Source organism: Vicia villosa, linkage group LG7, assembly GCF_029867415.1.
Source record: "Vicia villosa cultivar HV-30 ecotype Madison, WI linkage group LG7, Vvil1.0, whole genome shotgun sequence".
In the NCBI taxonomy this organism is placed as follows: Eukaryota; Viridiplantae; Streptophyta; class Magnoliopsida; order Fabales; family Fabaceae; genus Vicia; species Vicia villosa.
Window position 1 is genome coordinate 120,532,503 of NC_081186.1, and position 27,577 is coordinate 120,560,079.

Consider the following 27,577-nt stretch of genomic DNA (forward strand, 5'->3'; position numbering starts at 1 on the left):
ATATGACATCTGGGGTCTGTCTTACCAGAATTTCAATTGGTATCAGAGCAGGCATCCTGTCTGTTTCTGGATGAGATCCATGGGAGATACTTTCTGGTTGTTAGAGGTAGTTGATTGTTTGAACATTCATGTTCATATTGAATGGTCCCTAGAAGTGTGGAAGACTGGACCAAACTGACCATAACAGGTGTATTCTCTTGGCAAGGGAAGATGGTGTTACTGATATCCAAATGATTCATGCGGGAGTGAAGAATTTGGGGTGTTTTATTCAGCATATAGCAAGGTACAGAGAAGAAGATTGTCAAAACCTTCATGCGGGAGTGAAGTTAATGATAAGGTATTCTTTGTGCTTATCTGTTTCTTTCTGGTCAGAATATTGGTTAGATCTTGTTGTGTTGCTTGAAGAAGAAGCAAGCATATTGTTGAATTGCTCAGCTGCAATTCTTGGATGTCATGCTTACAACTGGTTCTGGGAGTAAGCATTGTGTAATCTCTGTTGATATATGGCTATTTTCTGCTGCATAGCATCTGATGCATAATCCTATCTTTGAAAGAAGATCTCTAGGGTTATATGGTTTTCAACAGAATTTGTAGCAGATTGTTTTCAACTTTAGTACAAGTGTCAAAGATACTTGAGATCTTTTCTCAAGTCCACTCATAAAGGCATGGTTATTGAGGTTGAAGAGGTTCAAATGATCAGTGTTCCTCATATTCATCTGCAAAGTTGTTTGATGATCTTCAAGATTGTCAAGAATTGTGTGTTCCAAGAAGAAGGAACTGATGGCATACTGGTATGCAGCTACCAGTTGAAGAACAGATGTTCTGGTGCTAAACTTATGTAGTGTGAGTACATTTGTTTGGAACCTACTCCTGATCTGGAAGAGGAGACATCTGCTTTTTGTGTTGATTGGTCTGATTACAATCAACTGAACCTTCCATCCCAAATGTCAGTTTATTTCAGGCATAAGCTTATGGGAGTTGGAAGTAGAGCTCAGTGCAAGTGAAAGGATTCATTCAGGTTTTCTTTTCAAGACCTCTATGAAAATTCAAGATGAGCTTATATCTGGTATGTTCTTTTGATCAAAGGAACCAGATGTGTGAATTGTTTTTCTTAATCATAGAACAGTTAGTGGTGAAAACTGAATACTGTGTATCGTGCATAGTGAAATATGGTTTTGAATATTGTGTGATGATTCAAGGGAGTCAGATTACTGTGTGGAATCTGAGGTATTTTCAGGAGTTATGTCATAAGTGAATCTGTTCCAGAAACCTTGTTGAGATATGGCATATATTATCCCTTAATCATGAATGATGTGTAGCTGACTGATGCAAAGGTTATTGTTTTAGGCCTGAGGTTTATTGAGGATAAATTTTAGTTGTTTTCCGCTGCATGGTATCTCTGTTAACCATGGTTTATATAAGTATAGTATCCTCAACTGGTGTATGAAGTATGTATAGGTATAACTCATGGAGTTAGTTGCCTCTAGTAGGGATGTTGTATAATGAGACTTTTATGTACAATGCATGGATAAGCTGTGTGGAGTTTCCATGATTGCTTGTTTGAGGGGGAGATTTGGTTAACCTCCCCACGTCTGATTCAGCCTTGTGTTTAGTTGGCTATTGAACGGTGTCACATGGGTTCTGGTTGTTGTGTGACACATTTGTAAGGAAAGATTCATCTCTCTCTTTCCTAAGGGTGAATCTAACTGGGAAAGGATTTAAGATCAATTGTTATTTGTGCAAAGTACAAGTATTTAATTGATTATCCTTGGAAGTTCAAGATAACTGATGTTCTTAAAGATGTTGGAACATCTCTTCTTCAAGACCATGTACAGGAAGGATAGTGCAATTGTTTTAAGATCTATCTCTTTGGTGGCAGCAGAAGCATATGATCACTGAAAAAGGTTTCCTGGCAAGAAACATGTTCAGCTTTGGAGTGCACAAGAAGAAGAAGACATCATAATCTTGATGGTGGTTACTTGGATCAGTTTATTTCTGATCTAGGTAAGGAAGTGCATTGGCTAATGCACACTGTGAAGTCAAGAACAAGTGGCAGTATTCTTGACATCATGGAAATAGCTTTGCTCAAGGAAGTGGCATCCTTGGTACAGCTAGAGGATTAGTCTCTAACTAGTCCTTCTGATGACTCATGCATCAGAGTGTCTGATGTTGTTGGAAAAGAAGCAGGGATTCATAAAAGTGTGAGCTTGGATGACATAACTGCATAACTGCAGGATGGAGGTTGCGTACTCAAACTTGGTTTCACAATCAGGTATATGAGAGCATTGAACTTTGGTTCTGTAAAGGGAGGAAGTTCTTTCAAGTGGCAGAAGAAGGAGCTGAATTCAACAGCTAGATGTTAAAACACAATGTGTTGACATTTGGTTCATCTCAGAAGTGGGTTCGAAGGATCAAGATAATCAACATATGGCAGCTGATTATTCTTGAGGATAGTCTTAGACAAATTACTTTTGGGCAGAAGAGTAATAAGTTGAAGACAAAAAGGAGGTGTTTTCTATTCACATCTTGGAGCTTGTGGTAGAAGTTATGAGCTATCTATGAAAGAGTGCATCTTGTAATATAGATCTCCCATTGTGGGTGACTTATTGTATTCTAATCAAGCTGGTGGCGAAGTGGTATCTAAAGATTATCAGATGGTGTTTTTTGTGTGTGTCGTGGTCATGTCATGCAGAGTAACTTTTAAGGGGGAGCTGTACGTTGCTTTGGCAACATTTATGGCCAAACAGGGGGAGAAGAGATTGTCACCCCAGATCATATTGAACAAGTTATTTCTATTCATGGTATGTGATAGTGTAGCTTGTGGAACTTATTCAGCAGGTCTGATGTTTTGATGTGCTTTAGCAATTCTGCATAACTGGTAGTTTGCTAGTTGTTTTTGTGCTGCTGTGATGACAAGATGTTTTAGCCAAAAATTTGCCAAAGGGGGAGATTGTAGATGTTTTGATTGGCTGCATTTTGTGGTAAAACATTCATGTGTATTCTGTTGTCTTGACTAAGGTCATGACATGTGGTGTGTAGTGTTAAAGGTTATGCAGGTTCTGGTTGTGTAAGCTAATACATGCTGTGAGTTGGATGTCATGCTCGACGTCATGACATCAGTATTTGACAGCAGTAGCTGCTACATTTTCTATTCTATTTCTATTATGTTTCCTTATTTATCTCAGTCTTTATTTTGGGAAACTAAAGATTGTGCTGATTGTACATCAGTAATAGAACAAATCATGGGTTGGCTTTTTGGCACCCTGATATGTGAGAAGCAGAGAATTGAAGTGAAGAATACTGTTTGCTGTGATTTATGCAGAACAGGTACAACATCAAGATGTTACAAGGAATGTCATGACTTCAACCATGACATCGCGCCTGCAGAACTGAGGAAGGAAGATTCAGTTTGGTTTTAAAAGATACAGAATATTCTATGTGAATATTATGTAATCCTATGTGGCGCAGATTTAAAGGTCAAGGAATCAAGTCAGAATATTGTGTAATCAAATCTGAAGATTGAAGATTCAGCAGTTACTAATTTAGGAGATAAATTAGGTAACTTATGATTAAAAGGCCTTGTTTGTAGCAGAAGAAATCTGCTGATTTGTAACAGCAAGGAGTGCTGCGATTTTAAGCCCAAGTCCAACTAGGATCAGGTTATATATAGGAATCTTTGTAGCCTTGTAAACCTAACGATCATAATGTAGTCATTAGGGTTTGTTGTGTAAGTGAACCACCCAGGTTGTGGGATGGTCACTGATTTGTGCCTCGAAGCCTGTAGGTAAGAGGTTTATTATATTCACTCAGAAGCTGTGAAGCAATGAGTGAAGATTGTGTTCTTGGAACTACTTCATTATGTATATTTAAATTGTTGGTGATTAAGCCGTCGATGCAGTGGCTGAGTTGTTGACTGCTAGACATCATTGCTATGATTGGGAGTGGAATGGAGATATTCCATATCTAGGGAGAACCTAGGTAGAGGGGTCATTGGGTAGTGATTAAGTGAGGAGTTGTAAACTGGGAGTTTAGCTCTGAATTGATACTGCTAATAGTGGACTTCATCCCTGGCTTGGTATGCTCCCAGAGTAGGTTGATTGAACCGAACTGGGTGAACAATTCTGTTGTGTTGTTTATGTTTCTGCATTGTTTATTTGTAAGTTCAGTTTGGATGTCATAACATCGTGCATGACATCAGTGTGTGATTTAATGACTGTGCTAACACAGAATCTCTGCTAAGCAGATTTGTTAATGTTAACTGAACTAATATGGGATCCCAACACTTCCAGACTTCTGAATGTTAGATGTAATAAATAATTAAGGGATCTGTATGTACTGCCTCAGCCAAGCTGATGACAGACCAGATGTCACAACATCGTATATGACATCTGGGGTCTGTCTTACCAGAATTTCATAAGCCAAACAATATCAGCTTTATAGTAGATGTGAAGAAGATAAAAAGAATATATATACACAAAAAAAAAGCTAGCAACCTTAGAACAAGTGTGCCTCCTAGGACTATAACTCCTTGCCATATATCTTCCATGCTACTTTTATATATGCATATTTTCTATCATGTTTTTATTATGGTGTTATAAAAACTACTTAGGACTAAACCTCCTTTGCCAAATATTTTCCATGTTATGGAGTTTTGTAGGACAAGGTTTCCAATTTATGCATGTAACTTAAAAACAAATGCAAAGAGCAGAACATAGAAACCAATGCTAAGTAGTATTTAAAAAATATTTCATCAATGAAAAAAAATTAGTACCCACTCTTTAGAAACACGGTTATGATATGCTCTTCAGTTCATCCTTGCTCTTTTGGTTTAATAGAAACAAATTAGTACCTGCTATTTAAACATGGATTATGAGTTCTCCCCCATGCTTTTTCAGTTTTCTTTCAAATACCCGGTCTGGAAAATATGAAACAATGAACATAAAATGGAGGTCACTGAAAATATCAAATCAACATATACATAAAGGAGCAACGAAGTGTCATAAAAAATATTGCTCCTATGAAAATAAAAACCTATTTTTTATACTCTTTGTTTAACCTAAACTAACACATATGGATGATTAGATAACCAATGAAACACAATAAATAAAGATAAATCTAGATAATGAAAATGAATGTAGAAGTAAGAATGGTGATAAGAAGAAAGAATGTTAGAAGAAGAGAAGAATGAAAGAACAATGAATAGGCAAATACACATATAGGTGTTCTTGAGTTGCAGAGGAAGTGAATGGAGAAAAGAAAGAACCTTGGCAGCAAATGAGGTTTGATGAGATAAGATTTGAAGTTTTCTAGAGTGAAGTAGTAGAGAAACAAAGAGAGAGTGTGAAGGTTCCAATGGTTTTAATTCTTTAAATGGTGATTTGGGTGAAGGATAAGAGAGAGGAGTATCTTACGGAAGATGAGAATGAAAAGGAAGAGCTTATGGAAGATAGAGAGAGAAAATGATTGAAGAGTGAGAGAGGAGGGAAACTATTTGAATTTTGAATGGTGAAGCTCTGTTTTGTAGAGGAGTGGGTATATATCAATTGGAGGGAAACGAAATTTGCTAAAAAGTGAAATGGAAGTACAAAACTTTTTAGAAGTGACCAATAAGAAACACACAAATAGCATTGAGCAATATTTATTTTGTTAATTACTTAGATAGCCTTTTGTTAGTGTAAAAAATATTTGAAGGAAGAGTATGTTAGTAAGATTGAGCAACATAATAGTATTGGGTAGATAGTTGATGAGAAGCACACAAATGGCATTGAACATTATTTATTTTGTTAATTACTTAGATAGCCTTTTGTTAGTGTAAAAAATATTTGAAGGAAGAGTATATTAGTAAGATTGGACAATATAATAGTATTGGGTAGATTGTTGAAAACCGAACGCCATTTAAGCGTTCTTCCCCAAACAAAAACCTGCTTCTGAAATCTCACCGTGGTTCCTTCTTGTTACCGGCGGCGGAGGCGAAATCATGACATCATTCGGATCTCTTAAATCAGCTATATTCGACAAAGAAGAGAGAAAACAGTGCGTTTTATTGCCTCCTTAATAGTTTATCAATTAATTCATTCTTCGATAAACCCTAACTTGTTTGTGAGTGTAATTGCAGGCAGTATCAGGCGCATATTCGAGGCCTCAATGCTTACGATCGCCATAAAAAATTCATTAAGGATTACGGTAAATATCTATACCAATACTTGAAATTACGTTTAATTTATTCATTTTTTCAAATTATTACCGGTGTCGAGTATTACTGATGTCGAGTGTTACCGATGTTGAGTGTCAGTGTTGATGTTGTGTTTTCGGTGTCCGTGCTTCAAATGATGTGATTCAAGCTGTATTTTTGGATGTTATTTTTAATTCTGTTTGGGAATGGACAATAAGGAGCTAATCAAGTCTTGAGCTATTGATTTGGTTGGTCTTAATGTCCTACAGTTAATGGATGACGAACAGTCTTCTCCATTAAGTAAAAGGAAGGAGGCTACAGTCATCCGGAAATTCAAACAAACCCCTTGATAGTAACTGTGCATGCTGTTTTTGTTTACGTCAACAATGAAAAGATTGTCTAACTGTAGAGATAATTTGCTAATTGGTTTTTGACTGGGATGAATTGGTTCACTTTCGTTTTTTGGTGATTTTTCAGAAGTTTGATGGAGAGATGTAATATACTAAAATTTTGATCCTTATGGCCTTATGGCCATTTGGATTTGGTTGTCCGAGTCAAAAAAAACTTTTTTTGGTTCTATTTGTTGTTGTTCTTGTCTTGTTTTGACAGTAGTTTTTGTCTCAGTTGTAGTTTACTGCAATCATGTTCAGTTACAATTACAAACGCTAAAAGTTCCATTTACTATCTTATTTTTTAAACTGTATTATTATATTCAACCAACAACTTCTTTTAAGATTTTTGTTTCGTGCCCACAGTTAATTTCTATGGGAAAGAAGAAAAATCTTCGACCTTAAAGTTGCCGATTAAAACAGATAAAGATACTCTGAGAGAGGGATACAGGTAAGCTTGTTGTCTTATATAAGCTAAGGTTGGTGGGATTTTCTTTCACTGCATTCTTCGTGCTTGTCATGGTTTTTCCTCTTCTGTAACACAAGGAAATTAGTCTTCCATCTTTACTATTTTTCTTTAAGTTTTAACTATTGTCCCTACTCTCCATTTTCACTTTTAATAGTCATCTCTTGTAGCTTTCTTGGATTTTCTTATGATATCATAATACATCTTCATCCATTCTGCAAAACTTTCATGAGTCATTTGACATTGTTGGTGTTTCGTTTAGCACTTCTTGTGCTATCTGATTCCTTCCTTGTGTACTTCGGTGGTTTTCACCTCTCTATTGATATATTATTTTGCCATTAAAAAAAAGATTAGTGGAGTATTTTATTTGGTGTTTTTAAGAGTTCACCCTTTACCTAGAAATAGAAAAATGGGCTTTCCATGCATCTCTATTGAAATTGTAAATATGACTAAATTTTCATCTATACTTAAGATCCTTTTGGAGCTTCCCTTATGAGTTTTTATTTTTATTTTTTTTACTTTTGGAGTAAACTCTTTCTCTTTGTTTTTGTGTCAGAATTTTAATGTTTGTTAATCCAAATGTATTGCAAGATTCATACGGTCAGAGGAAGATGATATGGATCCATCATGGGAGCAAAGGCTTGTGAAGCGTTATTATGCCAAGCTTTTTAAAGAGTATCCTTTGCATATTAGAGTTTGACCTAACTCATCCTTACAAAACCGGTTAGTAAGGTGAGGAGTGTCCCTCTATATATATTCTTTGAAAGCTCTATCTCTAGCCAATGTGGGACTTTAGGATCTTCCTAATACACCCCCTCACGCCCAGCACTCTTTTTGGGCTTGGTGCGTGGATATTAATGGTGGGCGGCCCATGGTCCGATCGATAGGCTCTGATACCATATTAGAGTTTGACCTAACTCATCCTTACAAAACCGGTTGGTAAGGTGAGGAGTGTCCCTCTATATATATTCTTTGAAAGCTCTATCTCTAGCCAATGTGGGACTTTAGGATCTTCCTAATACACCCCCTCACGCCCAGCACTCTTTTGGGCTTGGTGCGTGGATATTAATGGTGGGCGGCCCATGGTCCGATCGATAGGCTCTGATACCATATTAGAGTTTGACATAACTCATCCTTACAAAACCGGTTAGTAAGGTGAGGAGTGTCCCTCTATATATATTCTTTGAAAGCTCTATCTCTAGCCAATGTGGGACTTTAGGATCTTCCTAATACACCCCCTCACGCCCAGCACTCTTTTTGGGCTTGGTGCGTGGATATTAATGGTGGGCGGCCCATGGTCCGATCGATAGGCTCTGATACCATATTAGAGTTTGACCTAACTCATCCTTACAAAACCGGTTGGTAAGGTGAGGAGTGTCCCTCTATATATATTCTTTGAAAGCTCTATCTCTAGCCAATGTGGGACTAAAATGTATCACGTTTTTACTAAAATGTTAATTTTGTAGGAGTAATGGTTTCTTTTGCAAATATACATTAATTTGATTTTTGCACGTAGACTACGAAAGTAGTACTTGTGAGATGTGGCATAAGGTTTCTTGTTGGTTGTTTAATGGAAAAAAAGTTCTTATTCATTTGTCTTATTATACTCTGTACTTGAACTACAAGATACTTATTATTCCCTTGTTACCTTAAATCCTTTTAAGATACTGTCTTGCTGATATGTCACAGTACAAGAGTGGTAAGGTAGTCACTCGTTGCATTTAGAATACTTTTTGATAGTTTGCTAAATTTTTCACCCCTTAGGAATTTTGAACCTTGTGATTTGTATATTTTCCCATCAATTTTGAACTTATGCTCTTTTTGTGTGCTGTGTTCTGTATATTATGATCTATAATTTCTTCATCCGTTTTGAATTGTGATGCCATGTTTATGTATTCTGGTCTGGTGCGACCTGTCAAATTTTCCATCAATTTTGAACTTGTTATTCTATTTCTGTGCTATGAGTTGTGAACCTTACTTATGATTGTGAAGTTGTCAATCCATTTTGAATTGTCATGCCGTGTGTGTATTCTGGACTAATTTGATAAAATTTTTATGAAGGTTTGCTTTATTACTAAGTTAGATTATAACTTGGTTTATTCCTAACTTAGACTGTAATCTTTCTTCTTGTGACATCTCTTAATTTGTACTTCTATTATTTTATTTCATCTCATTTTTGCGGGATGTTGGTGTATATGATTTATTTTGTAGTCCATGATATCTTTTTACAGAGATGATTTTATGCTGATAGATTGCATTTCTTTGTAGATTGGTCTCAGATGGAGAACAGAGAAGGAAGTCATGTCTGGCAAGGGTATTGATTATTCTCTTACTGACTAGTTTTGCTTAGTGATTATGACTTGCTTGCCTCCATCCCATGTTTAACTATAATTATTTCAGAAAATAAATGATTTATAGTTTTTGTTTTCTCTATAGTCTACATTCAATTGTTATGCAAAGTAGTCCATGCATTAACCTTATAATTAATGTCTGTTTATTAAAGCTTAGTTAAGTTAACCTACTTTTCACGTGAAATAGAATTTTAATCAACTAATCTTTTGAGTTCCGTCTACTTCTCTTCTCTAACCGGTCCTTCCTTTCAATCCCTTTCAGAAAACAATTGTAAAATATAAAGTAGAATTTATTGGTATGAATAAAAACTTTGTTAATGACATTGCTTGATTTTCTTGTTGACTTGTTTGCTTGTCTCCACGTTTTTCTCTTTTTCGTTTTTTAAGAGAAGACAAAACTTCATTTAAAAGGTGCAACTAGTAGAAGGAAAGTAATTGTTGTAGACACCTAATTTCCAAGGCCCAGTCTACAACTGACCTCCTAAGTCCTAGCTAATAAATAAGTCACGCTTCTAAGTTTGCACGCAATTGACCAACGAAAATCCCTCCACTTTAATGCGATTAAAAACCAAGAAGATACCATCCAAAATCTAAAAGCTACCAATGATTGCATAGGCTGAAAGAAAATGATTTTCCATGTTGAAACCAGCCAAACTATTCTTAGCTAAGTTAACCTTCAAACCAGATGTAGCCTCAAAGAAGTTTCAAATTTTAAGAACCTTTTAAACTCCATCAATATGCTCCCTCCTAGTAAGAGAAATGTATCCTCTCCAACAAATTGAGAATGGGTGCTCAATTCTCATAGCTTAGAATCACTCCCATCTTCAAGTAGAACTTTAGTAAACCTTTTCCTTTTTCCAGTAGCAACCAATGTGGAATCATCTATGCTTAGCAGCTTAATGTTTTACCCACTTCAGTTTAGAATATTTGTTTCCAACTTATTTAACTTTGGTTTGATTTTGATCTCATGTCCATTTTGTTTCAACCAAAGAAATCCTTTTTTTTTAATTTTTCATGGAGAAGTAGCCGTCTTTAATTTGTTTTATGATTTAGAATCCTATTTAATTTTAAAACTAATGTTTTACATAATTTCACAGGCCAATTTATTTGCGGTAACAAGCATTGCAATGAGAAAGAAGGATTAGCAAGCTATGAGGTAAGATATTGTTCCCATTACAATTTGTTCAAATTCCGCTATGCTATAACCGCTATTTGACAACACTGCTCGAGGGCTAACAAGTTTCCTCTCCTATATTCTATTTGCTTCATATTACAGGTGAACTTTTGTTACTTTGAAGCTGGAGAGAACAAACAAGCTCTAGTTAAATTGGTAGCATGTGGGAGGTGAGTTAGTATGAAATAATGCCGGTTTCTCTGCCCATGCCATTGTTTTCTTCTGAATCCATATCCTCTTGTTCATATAGCAAATCATGGGTGTATTGAGATATCAATCATTTGATGAAGAAATTATATATTGATATTACATGTTTCCGTACATAACAACGAATCACAGGTGTATTGAAATATATCAATACTTTTCTTCTGTACTGATTCTTTTGTCAATATTCTACAATTCTCCTTCTGGATGATGCTTCCCCGTTATATTTGTTAAATGCTTGGTCCTCTTCTGGTTATTGTATATTATGTGACTTGTTTATGGAGTTTGATCATATTTTGTTCGAGGGTTTGCCTTGAAATGGCAATGCAAAAAGTTTCTTGATTGCATGGAATGGAATGGGATGTTGATTACTACATTTGGTATATGTCTGTATATACTGCCCCTTGAAAATGACTTAATGTTAAAACATTTCTGCTGTAAGATATCATTAAAAAGTTTTCAAAATCCCTCCCTGGCTTCTTAAATTACCTTCAATCAACATTGAAAATATGATAATGCGAGTTCATGGGATCTGGTCGAAAATCAGTGTATGATTTCCTGGTTTAATTAAATCTGTTTTGAAGCGTGCTGATGTAGTTATCTCGAGAATATTTCAAATGATCTTATTATCTTATCATTGTTTATTGAAAAAAAATCCGTTCTCTTGTACCAAAAATTGTAATCTGTCACCATTAATTTGTTTCTACGACAATAACTGAATAAAAGTAATTTCACTCAGGCAGCTAGTTATAACACTCCTAAACTTAAGACTGCTTTTTTTTAAAAACAATTCTTGTAGCAGTAATTGTTTTCGAGTCATCATTAAGAGTTTTGTATGTTTTTCGTCTCTTTTAAAAAAAGTTGAAAGTTGTCTGCTAAATCAAGTTTCTGTTTAATTTATTTCTGTTATTTCAATAGGTGTGCAGAGAAACTTAACTACAAGAGGCAGAAAGAAAAGGAGCAATTAGAAAAAAGACAACAAAAGCAGGATAGAAGAAAGAGGTGAGAAGTGAGAACATTGCGGCCACCAACCCCCCTCCCCCCTTATTTTTTATTTATGGAAAGCATGGAGATTGAAATTCGATCCTTTCAATTGTAGGAATCGTTCAAAGAGTGATGATGATGATCTAGACGAGGTCCAAGAAAGTGAAGATAGAAGACGAAAAGGTTTGGAGTTCCCATATTTTTACAACTGGATGTCTGCATTTTTGGTTCATAATTTGCTTATGTTGCAGGAAAGATCCCGGTTATTTTAGCAATATAACTTGTTTTTATGAAAATATAAAATTCAAAGCATTAATAATAAAGCATAATTTTTTGTGCTTGATGCAGTAATTATTCATTCAACAGAGTGCATGTCATTTGTTTTAGTAAGAACTAGGGAAGCCTGGGTTTAGAATGTGCTAAAACTTGATTTAACATTTATTTTCAGGAAAGAAGGCTTTGGTTTCAGCCAATGATCATAAAATAGATGATGGCGACGACGACAGTGACAACATAGATGAGTTTCTTGAGGGGATGTTTCCCTGATCTTCATCTGATTCATTGCTCTACCTCAAAAGTATATCTTGAGACCTAAGCTGGGCAAAAGATGGAAAGAAGTTAGCCAGTGCTCGGAGCAAGTGGGTACTGCTTGTAGACGCCGAACATACAGGGCCAACTGTGAAGCCCTTCGAAATTGTGCACACTATAATTGCTTAATTTACTAATCAGAAGTTTGATTAGGAGCTTGTAATCTGTACAGTTTGCATAATATTGTCATTTCAATGGCAGTTGTGAAATTTTTGTAAAGTAGAAGGATATGCTTGGATGACATACAGTAGTACAATTATTCATTTATTAGGAATTGAAATGTCGTGAAATAGGGTTCAACTTCTAAAAAGTGTGACCAGTAATACACGAAATCGTCACTTGAGTGAATTGATGTATCTTATATTTGTGATGTCTTTTTGGCGCTTTACCATAGGTTTAAAATAGTTATAGATAATTAAATCTTAGAAGGGGAGAATGCTAATTATAATTCAATATTAGAAAGGGACATCTATCCGCCATTACTGTGGTGGAAAGTATGGAATATTTGTGTGGAAAAATATTGTTTCACGACATCGTCTACCACACTCCATCATAACAGATAACGACATCCAATTTAAAATTTTAATCCATCATATCATATTTCTATCTAAGAAAATGACATAATATCGATGCCTTGCATCAACATCTTGTAATCGCAATTCATCAATGGGATAAATATAATTTTGGGTCGGTGCCTTGCGTTGGCACCCTGATGCAACAATCTGCATGTGGAATAACATAAGCAATTAAGCATGGTTCCTTGCGTTGATACTCAAAATACTCAAAACACTTATAAAAAAATTTCTTTTGCATAAAAATTATTTCAACTAATTAGTGGAGGTGGGACATGGTGAGGATTTCATTATGGATTAATTGAATTTGTCTAAACATCTTGAAGAATTCATGTTGATATATATCAATTAAAACAAGCCCAGTTGCTTAGCTCAATTAAAAGAAAACTTGAGGTCATATCAATTACACTGTCGTTGAATCGATATTTCAAAATGGCATCAATAGTGTTAGAATTTGACTTAACTCATCCTTACGAAATCGATTGGTAAGATGAAGAGTGTCACTTGGATTTGGTGCGTGAATATTAACGGTGGGCGGCCCATGATCCGATCGATATGCTCTGATACCATATTAGAATTTGACCTAACTCATTCTTACAAAACTGATTGGTAAGATGAGGAGTGTCATTCTATATAAACTCTTTCAATGCTCTATCTCCAAGCAATGTGAGACTTTAGGATCTTCTTGATAAATAGTCACATGAGAAAAATAACTACAAGCATAAGCACTCCTTAGCTCATATTTATTATAATTAGAATATCCATCCTCTAAATGTTACCATTCAACTAGTTCACTAGACACATGTTTACACTTCTTTATTTCGGTAAAAAAAACATCCTTGCAACTACTCTCATTTGGAAAAGAAGTGTATGCGAAAAAGACGCAGAAAACAAAACAATAAATTTATAATCTTCATCACCGACTCATATGCTTGTGTACTTAGAATAGAATCCCATCACCAGAATATATATGTTATTGTATAGATATACCTGTAAGGCCCTAAATAGGGTGGCGTGTGTTCTTCGGCGGACACTTGTCCAAGGAGATGTCACCCTAGGCGCGACCTTTAAGTGGCACAAGAGGTTGTCTAATGTGGATATCGTTGTTTATTTAATTTATAGTTACATGTGTAGAGTCATGCCATGACTTCCTAAGAAATAAACAGTATATAAATTCTTTCAATCATGAGAGAGCGATTACCACCTCTTAGAGTTTCTTAAACTCTAGGCCCAAGAGCCTCTGTAAATACTTTATCCTTCGAGGAAAGAAGGACAAATCATAACAGAATCACAACTACGCATAAATACTGAGCTTCTATCTTACGCGAGCTTTCTCTCTCCATAGACAAAATACCGCCTAACAGGGTCACTCAACACTGTGAGCAAGTCTAACACCACTGTCAATTACTAAATCCTCTAGTTATCCCCTACCAGCATAGGGATACCACACACTCCTGTACTTTTTCACAAGTACAGTGGTATCCACCGTGAACCCCGGTAAAACTAACTTGGGTCACACTTCCATTACAATTGCCATTTTGATATCCACTACAATCTCATCTCCTATACCCAACTATTTTCAACCATGCTTAACAGAATAACTTCATCTCCTACCCGCAAGATACAGGAGGTAGTAGTGATGTCAACCTCTGGCAAAGATGCATGTAGCCATAGACGAATTGCACTGTCAGAATCAAATTTTGGAGGACAACATCCTCAACATACAACAACCAACAAGAGACTAACCCCCCTAAGGAGATGGAAATGCTGGATCCCTAGCAACTAAAACGAAATATGGAAAGAGTCTATCCATGAGGGGTTTAAGCCTCCTTCTTTGACAAAGTTTGATGGGCATATCCTTTTGAGCACGTCGCCTCCATCAACACACAAATGACCATTGTAACACCCTTCTAACCCCACATATAATTTATGAGTAAATTAATTAAAACAAGCCACACAAGGGTGTCACACTTCATAAAAACAACATAAATATCCTGCTCTGTAACACGGGTTACACAATTTAAGATTCAACTTCTCTAATAATACACATTCATGATGCTTATACGACATCAATGCTCATTTAAGAAATTCTCTAATAATTCTTCAACATAGCATAAGGGAGCGGTTACCTCCTCTTAGGCGTGTAAAGTCATGACCCCTTAAGAAATAGGCAGTCAACAGTTTCTTCCAGTCATAAGCGAGAGGTTACCACCTCTTAGGGTTTCCTAAAATCTAGATCTGATAGCCTCTATAAATACTCAATTCCTCGAGGGAAGAAGGATAGATCATAACAGACTTAAAACTAAGCATAAACGCAGAACTCCTCTCTCTCTCTCTCTCTCTCTCTCTCTCTCTCTCTCTCTCTCTCTCTCTCTCTCTCTCTCTCTCTCTCCCCCTCTCTCTCCCTCCCTCCTTCCCTCCCTCCCCCCTCCCCCCCTAAAAGGATCACTCACCGTGAGCAAGCCTTACACCATCATCAGGTATTAAGGCCTCTGTTTACCATACTGCATATGGATACTACACACTTATGTATTTTTTGACAAGTAGATTGATAAATTAATTAAAATTGATAATTCAAAATTTAAGGATTTGATTATAAATTATTGTAAAGTTTTATAGATTCAATATAAATTACTTTTAAAAAATTGACCAATAAATTGTCTGTAAATATATTGAAAATTTCAAATAATTTGGAAACTGGAAAAGTAGTTAAAGCTAATGAATGTACCAATAAAAAACGTGTTATTATTATATGTCAATACCAAGACTACCTTAATAGAAAAATCAAAACGCAATATTCAACTTTAAATATAAAACATATTTTTAACTTTATGTTTTATATTTAAAGTCGTAAACCTTACATCAAATTAAAGACACCACATTGAAAATAAAACATGAATTTAAAAATATTATTATCAATTTCTTCTTATCAATGTGATGCATTCATCATTCTATTTTATGATGTACTAGGTAACAAACAACACAAGGATAAGGATTGACAAACTTGTTAAACAATGTTTGTGTTGATGTCACATTCTAAAGTAAAGTAAAGTAAAGAAAATAAGATAAGAGGGACCATTTTTGTCAACCCATCATTGTTCTTAAATTACACTCAATTAAATTAGGTAATTAAGGTTTTGTTTTTCTTTTCAATAGGAGACATCACACAAGGACAAAGACCTTTGCGTGAAGTACAAAATAATAAAATACATTTTTATATTTTTAATTTTCTCATATTAAAACAAAAACAACCGATTGAGATTCTTACAAGTGATAATAGTGTGCAAGAAATTCTTATGAATTAAAATACAAATAAAATTATATACACATAAAATATTTAATATTACATCACATTTTTTCGTGATAATAATTATTAGAAATTTAAATACATGATCATAATCATAAGTACGAGTTTAAATTTTAGTGATGATGTTCAATTTAGGAGTGACAATCCGACATATATGTCCTGTTTTTTGTCTTCTTGCAAAAGCTTATAGAAAAATAGGGTGGGGCAAGACAATGCCGAGTTGAGAGTGCGTGCTAAAACTTTAGTCCGTTTCGCAAGAAAATAAGGGCGAGACAGAGTATATCTACGTTACTTGCATTCGACGGAGCGAGGCAGAATGACATATTAGAGGGTGCAGACATAAAAAATTTATCCGTCTCGCAAAAAAGTATGAGCAAAACAGATATATTCAGCGAGTTGGATCCGTTTTATCACCCCTAATGCTACTTAACAATATCGACTTCTTCTAATTCTTTTTATAAATGACATTTGAATTAATAAAAGTATTTAATATTCTCATGGATTCAAATTCAATGTATTATGCTCATAATCCATTGTCTATTACATAGAAAAAGAGAGAAAGGGTCTCACCTCAATGCAATTCTGATTCTGAAAGCCAAAGTACCCAATAGTAAGTTCTTAAAAGTTGATAACTTTATGCTCTTAAATCACCAAATCCATTGTATTGATTCAAATTTAACCACAATTTTGTAAAGGGTGTTTCTCTATTTACTTATTTTCCTTTTTAAGTTTTCTCTTTTTTTAATATAAAATTATATTATGGTTTTCTGTAATTGTGATTTGGAATTTGTTGTTATGTTTGTTTGGTTCCAAGGTTGGAAAACCAGTGAAAGAATGCCAGGGAAACCTGAAACTGATGAATGTGGAGTAAAGCATAGTGAGCATGTTTCCATTTATTCTCATCACCCTTGGTGGCTTGAAAATGCCTCCAAATCATCTTCACTTGATCAGCTCAATTGTTCAATCATGAATTTAGAAGCCTTGGTTTCTCCTTCAGGTGTCTCTTTAGACTCTTTCTTGTATACACTTGAATTAGCTAGCATGATTGTGTTAGTTTTTTTTGTTTTGTTTTAAAACTCAGTATTCGGCCCTAGGACTGACTAATCCAGGGAGACAATTCTACCGTCCACTAGCAGGAGTCAATTATAGACTGAGGAAAGCTCTATATGACTTGTGTTAGTTTGTATGGATTCATCGGTTTTGATAGATTGATGAACATCTAAAATTAAGCATTAACAATGATATTCTAGTTCTGTTGAAAGGGAGAGAATTGTGTTTTCAATGATGAGTTTTGAATGGTAGGTTGAGAATTAACCTGAAACTATGCATATTTGGATTGGTTTATTTGAGTTTATCGACTGGTACAAGCATTCGGTAGACTATTTGGAAGAGAACTTATGAAAAACAACTTATAACATGTCCGTAAGTTGTTTTAAGATTATTTCTATAACTCTTTATGATAGCTTATGAAAACAACTTATCAGTCTCAGGTGGGGACGTTGCCAAGGAACACCGAAACATCAAACATTACCAATCCTCAACTCCATTTACCATGGACAAACACCTTGATCCAAATTCGCAGACGGAACTCGTTGGTCATTCAACTGTAAGACCTTTATCATTACATTTGTCTAATATCTGTAGACATGATTTTGATTTTTTGACATATCTTGTTGCAGGTTTTAACATCGCCGTATTCACATCCACAATTCGGTCAATTCTTGACTACTTACGGACAACCAGCTATGGTATGCTATCAGCATATTGCGACTGTGTATGAAAATCAATCTCACTTGAACCGTCTCTTTTTGTATATCTAGACAATAACTTATCCTCCAATACAGACACGTATCTGATACCGATATGTGTCTGATACTTTCTGATATGTACCCGAAAAATTATTATTCAAGTATTTTCACTGATAGTATCAGTTTTTTAACATTCTTAATGCGTAGTACGGCTTTGTTACTAATTTACTCCGAGTCCTAACAGCTATTGGCATGAATCTAGATGAACCCTCAGCTATACCACATGCATCATACTAGAGTGCTTTTGCCACTTGAAATGGAAGAGGAACCTGTCTATGTCAATGCAAAGCAGTATCATGGTATTTTGAGGCGAAGACAGTCGCGCGCCAAGGCCGAGCTTGAAAAGAAAGTTATTAAAGTTAGAAAGGTATGGCTCATATATCTATCTACCTTATAGCATTATAATTGATCATAGTCACATGTGTGTCATTCATTTCTTACAGCCGTATCTTCACGAATCCCGTCACCTACACGCTTTGAGAAGGGCGAGAGGGAACGGCGGTCGCTTTCTCAATACAAAGAAGCTCGAACACGATTCTAATGCCGCGATAGAAAAAGGAAACGATACCGGTGCAATGTTGGTTACCAACAAAGAGAATCAAGGCTCGTCGAATGCGTTACCGTCCGTGCAAAAATTACAGGGCTTCGATATTGGTTACCATGATGGAAATGGCTTTACAGGAGTATGTCATTCACAGGCAAATGGTAAACAGGAGGGTGATTTCTTTGGTAAAGAGAGGGACTCAAGTGGTGCTATTAAATGAACCTCCCTCAACTATACAGCAATAGGTAGATATTCATATTATAAACTTCATACTAGAAAATTTTAATTATTTTTTAAATAGTAGCTTTCTTATCTGAATTCTTACATGTGTATTGTCTCATATATTGTAGGTGAAGATGAAGGGATTTGCCTCATCCAACTTATGATGCTGTAAATCAATGGCAATTCATTCTTGGCTCAGTTACTTAGATTATAGTGGTGAGACCCTTTGACATGGCATGGTATGGTACACTTCATGCCTTGTTTGGTCTCCCCTTGCTTGTGTTTCTCTTTACAACTCCATTTGTAAAATGGGTGAAAGAAATAAAAAAAATCACTTTGGTTTGTGAATTTTATAAGGATCAATTGTGTATGACATATACTCCACAAAATAGTAAAGCTTTCATTAATCTTATCTATTCTTCCACATCATTATCTTTGAAAGGTGCTTGCTTACAAGTAAGACTTTTGTTAATTCTATATAAAATTGTTGGCATATTAGTGTTATCGCCTTATGTTTGAGGATTGCTTATTATATTTTATGTAGTTATCTCAGATTCTATAAAAATTTGACATTGTTTTTTCCGAAAGTTATTTTTCAAACACATCTTTATTTTCATTTAGTTTTGTTTGAGTGTGTTTGGAAGTTATCTTTCTGACAAACTCTTTAACTTTTATCGAGTGAGACCAAAAGAATCACAAAGGATAATTGGTGTGTCCGGAAATATATCTTTTGAAAAGTATCTGAAAGTTATCTTTTAGATAAATTTCTTTAATGTTTATTGAGTGGGGTCAAATGAAAAACAGAGGATAATGTTTAGAAGATAACTTATAGATATTATTCGAACTATAATTTTTGGATACACCGCTTTCACTTTTACAGATTGAGGTCAAATGAACAACAATATAATTAGTGCATCCGAAAGATAATTAATAGATAGAGACATTTTTAAACATTCATAGGATTGGTGAGAAATGTAATGAATATTAAATCTTCATTAATGAGTAAAGAGGTTAACATGAGTTGTTATATAGAATTACCAATGATGTATAATAGTTATGGTAGTACAACTCTATACAATAGAAACTCTTAACTACCATAACCAACTAATAACAACCTCTAAGTAACAAAAATTTTGTGTAATCAAATAACTTTTAACTATATTAATTATTTGAGAAATTAGTTAGTCTTCTCTAACTTGTTCATGGTGTGATATTCCCCTACAAGTTAGAAGATACTCACTTCATTCCTATTTATAAGCAAATTCTAACTTTTTAGGTTCATTTAATAATTGATGTATCTAACTTATATATAGTCTAAATACATCATTTATTCAATGAATCTAAAAAGTCAACATTTGTTTATAAATAGGAATGGAGGGAGTATATGTTAATCATGTTCAATTTGGATAATAGAGTGAGAAAGGGTTGTGGTAGAAGGGACATGGTGAAAAATTCATCTAGTTGGTCTTTGAAAGAAACAGATGTTTCAACATTTCAGCTTGTAGTTTCTAAAGGATAATGTGGCACTCGATCTCCAAGTGTTTGGTACGCTCGTGAAAAACTATATTAGCAGCAATCAATGTGTAGTGCACTTAAGTTGTCATAATACAAAGCTGGAAGTTTTGAAGTGGGAACTTGAAGATCGTGAAGAAGATATATCAGCCATTACATTTCACAAGTAGTTGCTGCAATAGCATGATACTCAGCTTCAGATGAGGAACGTGGGATTGTGCGTTGTTTCCTCGAGCGCCATGAAATAAGGGATTTACCAATAAAGAAACATTGGCCGGATATAGATCTACGTGTGTCTGCACGACCTTTCCGGTCAGCATCTGAAAAACCAATCAACTACATGTGTGAATATCTTGAAAAGAATAATCCACGAGCAGGGCAACCCTTTAAGTATCTGAGAATTCGTGTGGCAGCTTTATGATGAGTGATTGTGGGATTAATGATATATAGACATCAAATGTATAGAGAAATAAAAAATTTACCAAACGTGAGTTTGATGTTTAGCACTTTGATTGATTGAATGTTGGGAGTAGAAACTTAGAAGTGAGTTGAGAGAGAGTGTGAGAGTTTAAGATTTTGAAAAACTTGAAAGTAGGTTGAAAATGAGCAATGAGAAGAGGCTAGAAACTTAGAAGTTAGTTGAGAGAGTGTGGGAGTTTAAGAGTTTGAGAAACTTGAAAGTAGGTTCAAAATGAAGAAGGAGAAGAGCCTGATGTGTGTTTTTGATAAAAAAATACTTATTTACAAAACAATCCTAAATGTGGGAAGAGCAATTACCTAAGATTTATGCGAAAGTCGTCACTTTAAAATCGAAACTGATACTATGTAGAAAAAAATTTATAACATATTTTAAAATTATGTAACTATACAATAGATAAATTTTGTAAATAGAAAAAGTTTTAGACCTAACAAATTTTGTTTTATGAGCCTATGCAATAAAATAAAACTAATTAAAGATAAAATAAAGCTAATTAATATTTACAACTAACCCTTATAAACCATTACACTTGCATCCTTAAAACACTTTAAAGTGCTGGCATTTAGTATTTATCAGAATCACTAATTGAGTGTTATGAGAAAATTTTGCCTGGTTGAATTGAAACATTGTAAATCAAATAAATCAGCCCTGTAAACTTTATATATTTAAAGTCGGTATATGTGCTTCTATTATATTAATCAGATGGTTTCATAATTCTCTCTCAAATAAATACAGAAATAGTATAATATAACCCTTTAATCTTTAACTTTAGGCAATGACTTTAAATATAAACTAAAATTATACAAGTATGATAAATAAAACTATAAGTGTATCAAAGTAAACAAGATATATATAAATATACGCATGATTCATTCTGTGGCAGTGCAATGCGGTTGTCTGCATGTTTAAACTTTAGCCTGTTCTTGCAGTTGTTCCTGTTAATGGAGCCATCAAAACATCAAGAACATGCATTTAATAGAGAGGAAGAAAATGCAATGTGAAGTAACACAAACCTCTGTGACAAAGAAAGCATGGAAACCATATGGAACTCGTTGAGGCAATTCTACAACTGCAACAGGATCTGCTGACATTGTTTTTGCATCTAAGACATGCACGAATGATTTCCTACAGTATTCAAGTTAAACAGAAGATTAAGAAAAACAAAATCTAAGCCATATAAGTCACTACTATGTGTGTAGAGGAAATTGTTACCCGGTATTCTCATCATGTACAAAAAAGATCAAGTATCCGTCATCTTCTTCAGAATCGGTGCCAGGGACACGCGGGACATAAACAGCCTCAGATCCAAACCTTCCTGGTCCCAAGTCATAGAGACCTTGAACATTTCCTCCAACTTCAAGCTTTGTTTTTCCCAAATCTGGCTCGGCGTGCAAATCAAACTTAATAATCCCAGTAACTTTAGCAATGCTGTCTAACGTGGTTCCATACACGTATCGTTGCTTCCTGATGAAATGAAAATAGTAAATACAGGTTGTGGCTGACATGCATATACTGGAAAACGTTTGACGCTGTCAACATTTAAGGTCAAGTATATGACGAGTATAATCTATCCTAACTCGACACAAGCTCAACTCTAATTTTGGTATTTGGCCTACCCTAATTATCAACAAGGATAGAATATGCTAACCTGCCAGTGTAGCTTTCATTCACCCTAGGAAAATCTACAGTAGACGCTGATAGTTTCTTTTGAAAAGCTTCGCCGGTTTTCATGTTGAATCTCATTTCATACCTGGAAAGAGTTCAGTGAATGTAAATATAGAATGACATCCAGTGAAATTTTCTTCATAAATTGCATATAAGAACAAGTAATTTTACAGCTCATTTGCAAAATTATCAAGCTTTTCCTTGACAGCCCCGCCGACCATGTCCAAATTTGGATTCTCCAAGCGGCATGTGATCAAAACAACTTCATCCTCCTCCTCCCAAGCATTGGCTAGGGGAAAATGAGTCAAATAAAAGATGAAAATGGACAAATTAGTCAGAGTTTAATAATTTACAGCACAAATTGAGAAGCTTTTTTTATTAACTTTTAATTGTGATACATTGCTACTATTCTATTTTGAAGTGGTTTGCATGTTACTGAAAGGTATGTTCAAATTTGACATTATTATAAATTGAAAATCAAATGAATGGGGAAATATATCGACCTCGCTTTTTTTTAAATCATCAGGAACTTCAATTTCACGATCATTGGATTTTACAAATGATCATTAAAGAATATCAATCAACATATTAACTTAAGGAGAAACAAAAGCAAGCAAGCATACCATTGTGGAAAATGAAGCAATTTGGTAGTTCAAACCATCTGATATGCTTCTCATCCTTAGCATACCGAGGTAGGACTCCAAAACGAGCTTTCTTGGTTGAATCAAATGAGAATATCAATGTCTTATTCTTCACCATTTCCTAAAAAATACATTTCAATCAACAATTAAGATTTATTTAATCTCCATCAAGTAATATTACTGACAAACTAATCTTTCGCCAGATCATATGAACTACCTTTGGCCTAAAGTAGAGAGGAAGGTCCATAAATATTGAATAATTCTCTGTGATGGCAAAGTCATGCATCATGACGGGTTCTGATATTGTTATTGGAACAGGATCATGCATAAAACCATCCTTTGATACTACTCTGTATGTGACATATGGTGCTGAATGTGAATATCCAAATGTAAACATCTCCCCTGCATATAGGAAAGTTATTTGTTGGAAATTGGAATTGCTTTTCCATTAAATCTTTCAACTTAATCACTTATTTGACGATGGTTTCACCAGTAAATGGGTCAACTTTTGGATGAGCGGTGAAGTTATGGCCCAATCTCTTGTCATAATCTAGCAAGCCAAGTGTCTGCAAATCACCGTCTTCAAAAACTTTAATAGCATCTGAAAATTTTAAAATGAGACTACTTCAGTACCGTAGAAGAAGAGGCAAATACAATTATAGCTAGTCAAATACTGTGATGCAATTATGAAGTAACTATATTTTAAAAACCGAACCAGAGATCAAATTAGTGAGACCTTTGTGTCATTTCAATTGATTCAGTTGGGGTTCAACTACATTTGAACCATGCGACAAATAAATAAAATAAGTAAGAAATGAAAATTGATTGCTACCAACCGTGATTAAACTACGGTTCAATCTAGTTTAATCAAATTGATATGTAACCAATATTAAACCAACCAGCGAACTGGCCTGTTTCCGTTTAAACCAACTGATTCGGTCCAGTTTCAAAACATTGCACTTAAATTAGACTGACGTTGCTTTCTTCAGGAGAGATGGAAAAAAAACCTTGCCGCTTAAGATCATAATTGTTGAACTTGATGAATCTTTTTAACCCTATGTTCTATTCAGTTGATGGAATTTCAGATATGATCAACAAGTTTATATCTTTCATATAAGTAAAACAGAAAGGAAAAGTACTCACAAGGTTTGTCTCCTTCTGAGAGTGCTAGAAGCTTCTGATGATGATATACAAGAGCTGTATTAGCTGGTAAACATGAGAGTATGAGCACAAGTTAGATTCGTAGCTTCAAAGCATATACAAGAGCTAAAAAATCATAACTCAAGTTACCTGTTCCGTGTCCATAAGAAACATCCAGTACTTTCAATTTAGCTCGTAACATTTGTATGTTAACCATTAACAGTCCAAATAGACCTTTGAGATCTCCAATCTGAAAACGGCAAACAAGAAAAAACATTTATCTTGTTCAAGTGTAAGTAAAACAAGCATTTCTATCATTAGCATATTTTTCGCCAAGCTTCTATACTTTTACTTTCTTTATATACCTTCATAAATTTAGAACCTTTGAAGTATTCTTCTTGTTTAAAACGAGAAGTTTTCACGTAACGAGAAACATATGAAGCTTTTCCATCTTTGATACGCAAACCATGGATCATTCTGCAAGTAAACGATCCGTAGATCAATATTCAATGACTAAATATATATACCATTATTATGAACTTGTAATAGTTACTGAAAACAGAATAGCACGCACCCATCTCCGTCAAACCTGCAAAAACAGAGAGAAAGAGAAAGCACCGTATGAGCATAAAACTCCACATAATGAATCCATTTTAAGTTCCGATAAACTAAAAAATCCCCACATTCATATCAAACTTGTCCGTAAAGAGTATGCACTCTCAACCAATTATTCAACCAAATCACACTTCTAATTTAAAAACGATATGACATAACAGAATGTTATAATTCTATTAGACGATGATGTAAAACTAATTAACACCGACAGTGCACTACCTATAACCTCTTCCGTAAAAACTATCTGAGGAAAGCGTACAAACAAACTTTACCAGTGATATCCCGCGACGGGAGAAAACTTAGGATTGGGCCCCACCCTAACAAACTCTCCATTCAAGCAATCCTGCAAAACACATCAAATGGTAAGTGATGAGCAGCAAGACCTGAAAACATTCTAGAATGAATTGAACTAACCGGAAGGTGGCCTTGCACAGTAAGATCCTTAACAGGAGGAGTCTCGTCTTTAACCGGTGCAAAATTACCAGTAAGCCAGTGATGAGGAAGTGAAGAATCATAAAATATCTTGACGATAATCTTCTCCAACAAATCAACTGCTTTTGAAGTGAATCCATTGCTAGGTTTAGGTTCCACATTCAAAATGACTCCGTTTTCGTTCTTCTCGGAACCCATTTTGGATTTGTTGTTAGAGATTTACGTAAATGGGTTTTTGAAAGTGGTGTGTGGAATAATAAGAAGTCAGTGTGTTTTGTATGGTTTAAGTTGGATTTTGGGTTCGTTGGCTTAGGAACTGCCACGTGGTTAGTGTAGTGTGTAGATTCTAACCTCTGCTTTGAAATCTCCTCCTCTTTGTGATTTCTTGTCCATTTGTAATTTGTTTTTGTCTTGCAACTATCGTGGGAATATATCAAACCGATCAACAAATTATTTTATCAAGGTTTTCAATCTAGTGAAAGTGCTAGTGGAATCCAAGTGTTGCATATTTTTGAATTTTGACTTAAATACTTGTTATCTAGAAAGAAAAAGAAAATACTGTGGGATGAGATATTAATCTAACTAGACTCTTTGACTATTTTAAAAAGTATTTTCATCTATAATTATAATTAGAACGACAATAGTTTTAATTAAGATATTAAAAATAATATTTTTTATAAAATGGGAAATGTTTAAAATAGTATATTTAAATTATAATTTTATATTTTAATAATAATTAATTATGCATTGAAAATATTAAGAATAATTCTTTTAACATTTCTGCATTCTCCAATACGATGACCTGACTCTCCATATTTGAATCATTTTAGAGTTTAGAGAAGCAAGAGTGTCTCCCCCACTTGTTTCATTCTTGTATGCGGTCTTTTGTTGAGACTTCTAATCCTCCTTAGTAACTGGAGTCACATACGGCTTCCTACGACTCTAGTTTACATTCTTCTTCTCACTAATACTTTTGTAGTGAGCAGATATGGCTCTATTATCCTCATCATAGATCCTGCATTTATTAATAAGCACCGAAATTGACGAATCTCCTGGTAACCAATGAACTTCATGATCTCAGGACGTAAGCTACTCTCAAACTTCACACACTTAAATCCTTAAGTTCCTACCTCATTGTAGTGAAGGAAAAATCTGGATAACTCCTCGAACTTAGCTAATTAATCAACCACGGTCATATACCCTTGTTTCAGCTAAATGAACTAGATTTCTTTCCGACTCCAGACATCGGCTAGAAATATTTCTCTAGAAATTTAGTCTTGAAATTCACCTAAGTGATCTCAGTACATGCATCTTCTAACCTTTGGTGGTCATTATCCCACCAATACTCAACTTCCTCCGACAGCATATGTGTATCGAACATAACCTTTTACGCATCCGTACAAACCATAACCCAGAAAATCCTCTCAATCTCCTCAAGCCAACTCTGAGCATCATCGGGATCGTACCTTCCCTTAAAAGTAGGCGGACTATTCCTCTGAAACTTTCCCATCCCACATAATTCATCAGCTACACCATGCTGATTCTGCCCTGCAAAGCCTAATTCGCATGCGCATCACGTGAGCCATTGCTTCCAAAGCATCAACAATCGCATGATCATACCTGCCAGCCATTTATCTTAGCACAACCAACTGAAACAAGTTAACTAATTGCAAATAGTATAGCAAATAACTGTAAATCACCGACAGTGTTCATACACATGTTGTACATAAGGGTACAAACTAGTTCACAACCTAGTCCAAATGAACTGAATTGCTCTGATACCAATTATATGACACCCCGAACTTAAAACACACATTTAAAAAGATCACGAAAATTAATTTTTAATTTAACAATAAGGTGTCACATTTTCCTTATAACAACATCCTTCTTAAATAATTAATTAAACAGCGGAAATAAAAAACATATCATTTCAACTGAAACATCTCATGCTTTATCAAAACAAACAAATTAATCTCAACAAAAGAGAATCAATTCAACACTTCTCATGAAAACTCGTTCCGATATTACACTATCAGAGCAACACCGTAGAAATTTAAACAAAACTTAAAGTGATACAATAAAGAAGTAGGCATCTACGCCAATCCTTCGACTCATAAGCAACTAATGCCCCTCTACCTGAATATCTGTACCACCATCACAACAAGAAATACAACAAACAATAAAGGGGTGATAAATATGTTTATAATGTTAATGGTGTATGTAAACAACAATGGCAGTTTCAATAATAATATTCAACAATCACATAGATATAATTCACAACATTAATTAATCACCAATGCAATATGTAATGCA

At 34.8% G+C, this 27,577-nt stretch overlaps 3 protein-coding genes across 5 annotated transcripts; 2 read left to right on the forward strand and 1 right to left on the reverse strand.

The window, feature by feature from the left end:
* The first annotated feature begins 5,852 nt into the window (after positions 1-5,852).
* LOC131616737 (uncharacterized) lies at positions 5,853-12,716 on the forward strand. Its single transcript, XM_058888162.1, has 11 exons — positions 5,853-6,033; positions 6,116-6,183; positions 6,928-7,012; positions 7,619-7,702; positions 8,692-8,731; positions 9,296-9,341; positions 10,476-10,534; positions 10,655-10,722; positions 11,675-11,758; positions 11,856-11,923; positions 12,189-12,716. Exons 1-11 carry the CDS (start codon positions 5,978-5,980, stop codon positions 12,284-12,286), a joined length of 756 nt encoding a protein of 251 aa, XP_058744145.1. The 5' UTR covers positions 5,853-5,977; the 3' UTR covers positions 12,287-12,716.
* Positions 12,717-16,663: 3,947 nt separating this feature from the next.
* LOC131618441 (nuclear transcription factor Y subunit A-1-like) lies at positions 16,664-19,193 on the forward strand. Of its 2 annotated transcripts, none has more exons than XM_058889661.1 (7): positions 16,664-16,817; positions 17,022-17,204; positions 17,692-17,813; positions 17,887-17,955; positions 18,218-18,382; positions 18,459-18,804; positions 18,910-19,193. In XM_058889661.1, exons 1-6 carry the CDS (start codon positions 16,727-16,729, stop codon positions 18,777-18,779), a joined length of 951 nt encoding a protein of 316 aa, XP_058745644.1. In that variant the 5' UTR covers positions 16,664-16,726; the 3' UTR covers positions 18,780-18,804; positions 18,910-19,193. The 2 variants fall into 2 exon arrangements, with proteins under 2 accessions (XP_058745644.1, XP_058745645.1); XM_058889662.1 differs by having other exon boundaries at positions 17,698-17,813.
* Positions 19,194-21,477: 2,284 nt separating this feature from the next.
* On the reverse strand, positions 21,478-25,528 carry LOC131616738 (carotenoid 9,10(9',10')-cleavage dioxygenase 1). 2 transcript variants are annotated; one of them, XM_058888163.1, is made up of 14 exons: positions 25,247-25,528; positions 25,105-25,175; positions 24,771-24,806; positions 24,583-24,694; positions 24,368-24,467; positions 24,221-24,283; positions 23,568-23,678; positions 23,295-23,479; positions 23,060-23,198; positions 22,608-22,725; positions 22,420-22,521; positions 21,984-22,235; positions 21,785-21,896; positions 21,478-21,706 (listed from the first exon to the last, which is right to left on the reverse strand). In XM_058888163.1, the coding sequence occupies exons 1-14, from the start codon at positions 25,460-25,462 to the stop codon at positions 21,677-21,679; spliced, it is 1,647 nt and encodes a 548-aa protein (XP_058744146.1). In that variant the 5' UTR covers positions 25,463-25,528; the 3' UTR covers positions 21,478-21,676. The 2 variants fall into 2 exon arrangements, with proteins under 2 accessions (XP_058744146.1, XP_058744147.1); XM_058888164.1 differs by having other exon boundaries at positions 24,792-24,806; positions 25,247-25,527.
* Positions 25,529-27,577: the final 2,049 nt, after the last annotated feature.

What these genes read in the sequence shown, in the direction of transcription:
- LOC131616737 (XM_058888162.1), top strand. Translation starts at nt 5,978, where the DNA reads ATGACATCATTCGGATCTCTTAAATCAGCTATATTCGACAAAGAAGAG. An exon ending in CACAGTACAAGAGTGGTAAG is followed by an intron (nt 8,732 to 9,295) that starts GTAGTCACTCGT and finishes ATTTCTTTGTAG; the next exon opens with ATTGGTCTCAGATGGAGAAC. An exon ending in AAGCAGGATAGAAGAAAGAG is followed by an intron (nt 11,759 to 11,855) that starts GTGAGAAGTGAG and finishes TTTCAATTGTAG; the next exon opens with GAATCGTTCAAAGAGTGATG.
- LOC131618441 (XM_058889661.1), top strand. Translation starts at nt 16,727, where the DNA reads ATGCTCATAATCCATTGTCTATTACATAGAAAAAGAGAGAAAGGGTCT. An exon ending in GAAAGCCAAAGTACCCAATA is followed by an intron (nt 16,818 to 17,021) that starts GTAAGTTCTTAA and finishes TTTGGTTCCAAG; the next exon opens with GTTGGAAAACCAGTGAAAGA. An exon ending in AGCCTTGGTTTCTCCTTCAG is followed by an intron (nt 17,205 to 17,691) that starts GTGTCTCTTTAG and finishes ACAACTTATCAG; the next exon opens with TCTCAGGTGGGGACGTTGCC.
- LOC131616738 (XM_058888163.1), bottom strand. Translation starts at nt 25,462, where the DNA reads ATGGGTTCCGAGAAGAACGAAAACGGAGTCATTTTGAATGTGGAACCT. An exon ending in TGCGTGCTATTCTGTTTTCA is followed by an intron (nt 24,695 to 24,770) that starts GTAACTATTACA and finishes GTTTACTTGCAG; the next exon opens with AATGATCCATGGTTTGCGTA. An exon ending in AAAAGTTGACCCATTTACTG is followed by an intron (nt 23,480 to 23,567) that starts GTGAAACCATCG and finishes TCCTATATGCAG; the next exon opens with GGGAGATGTTTACATTTGGA.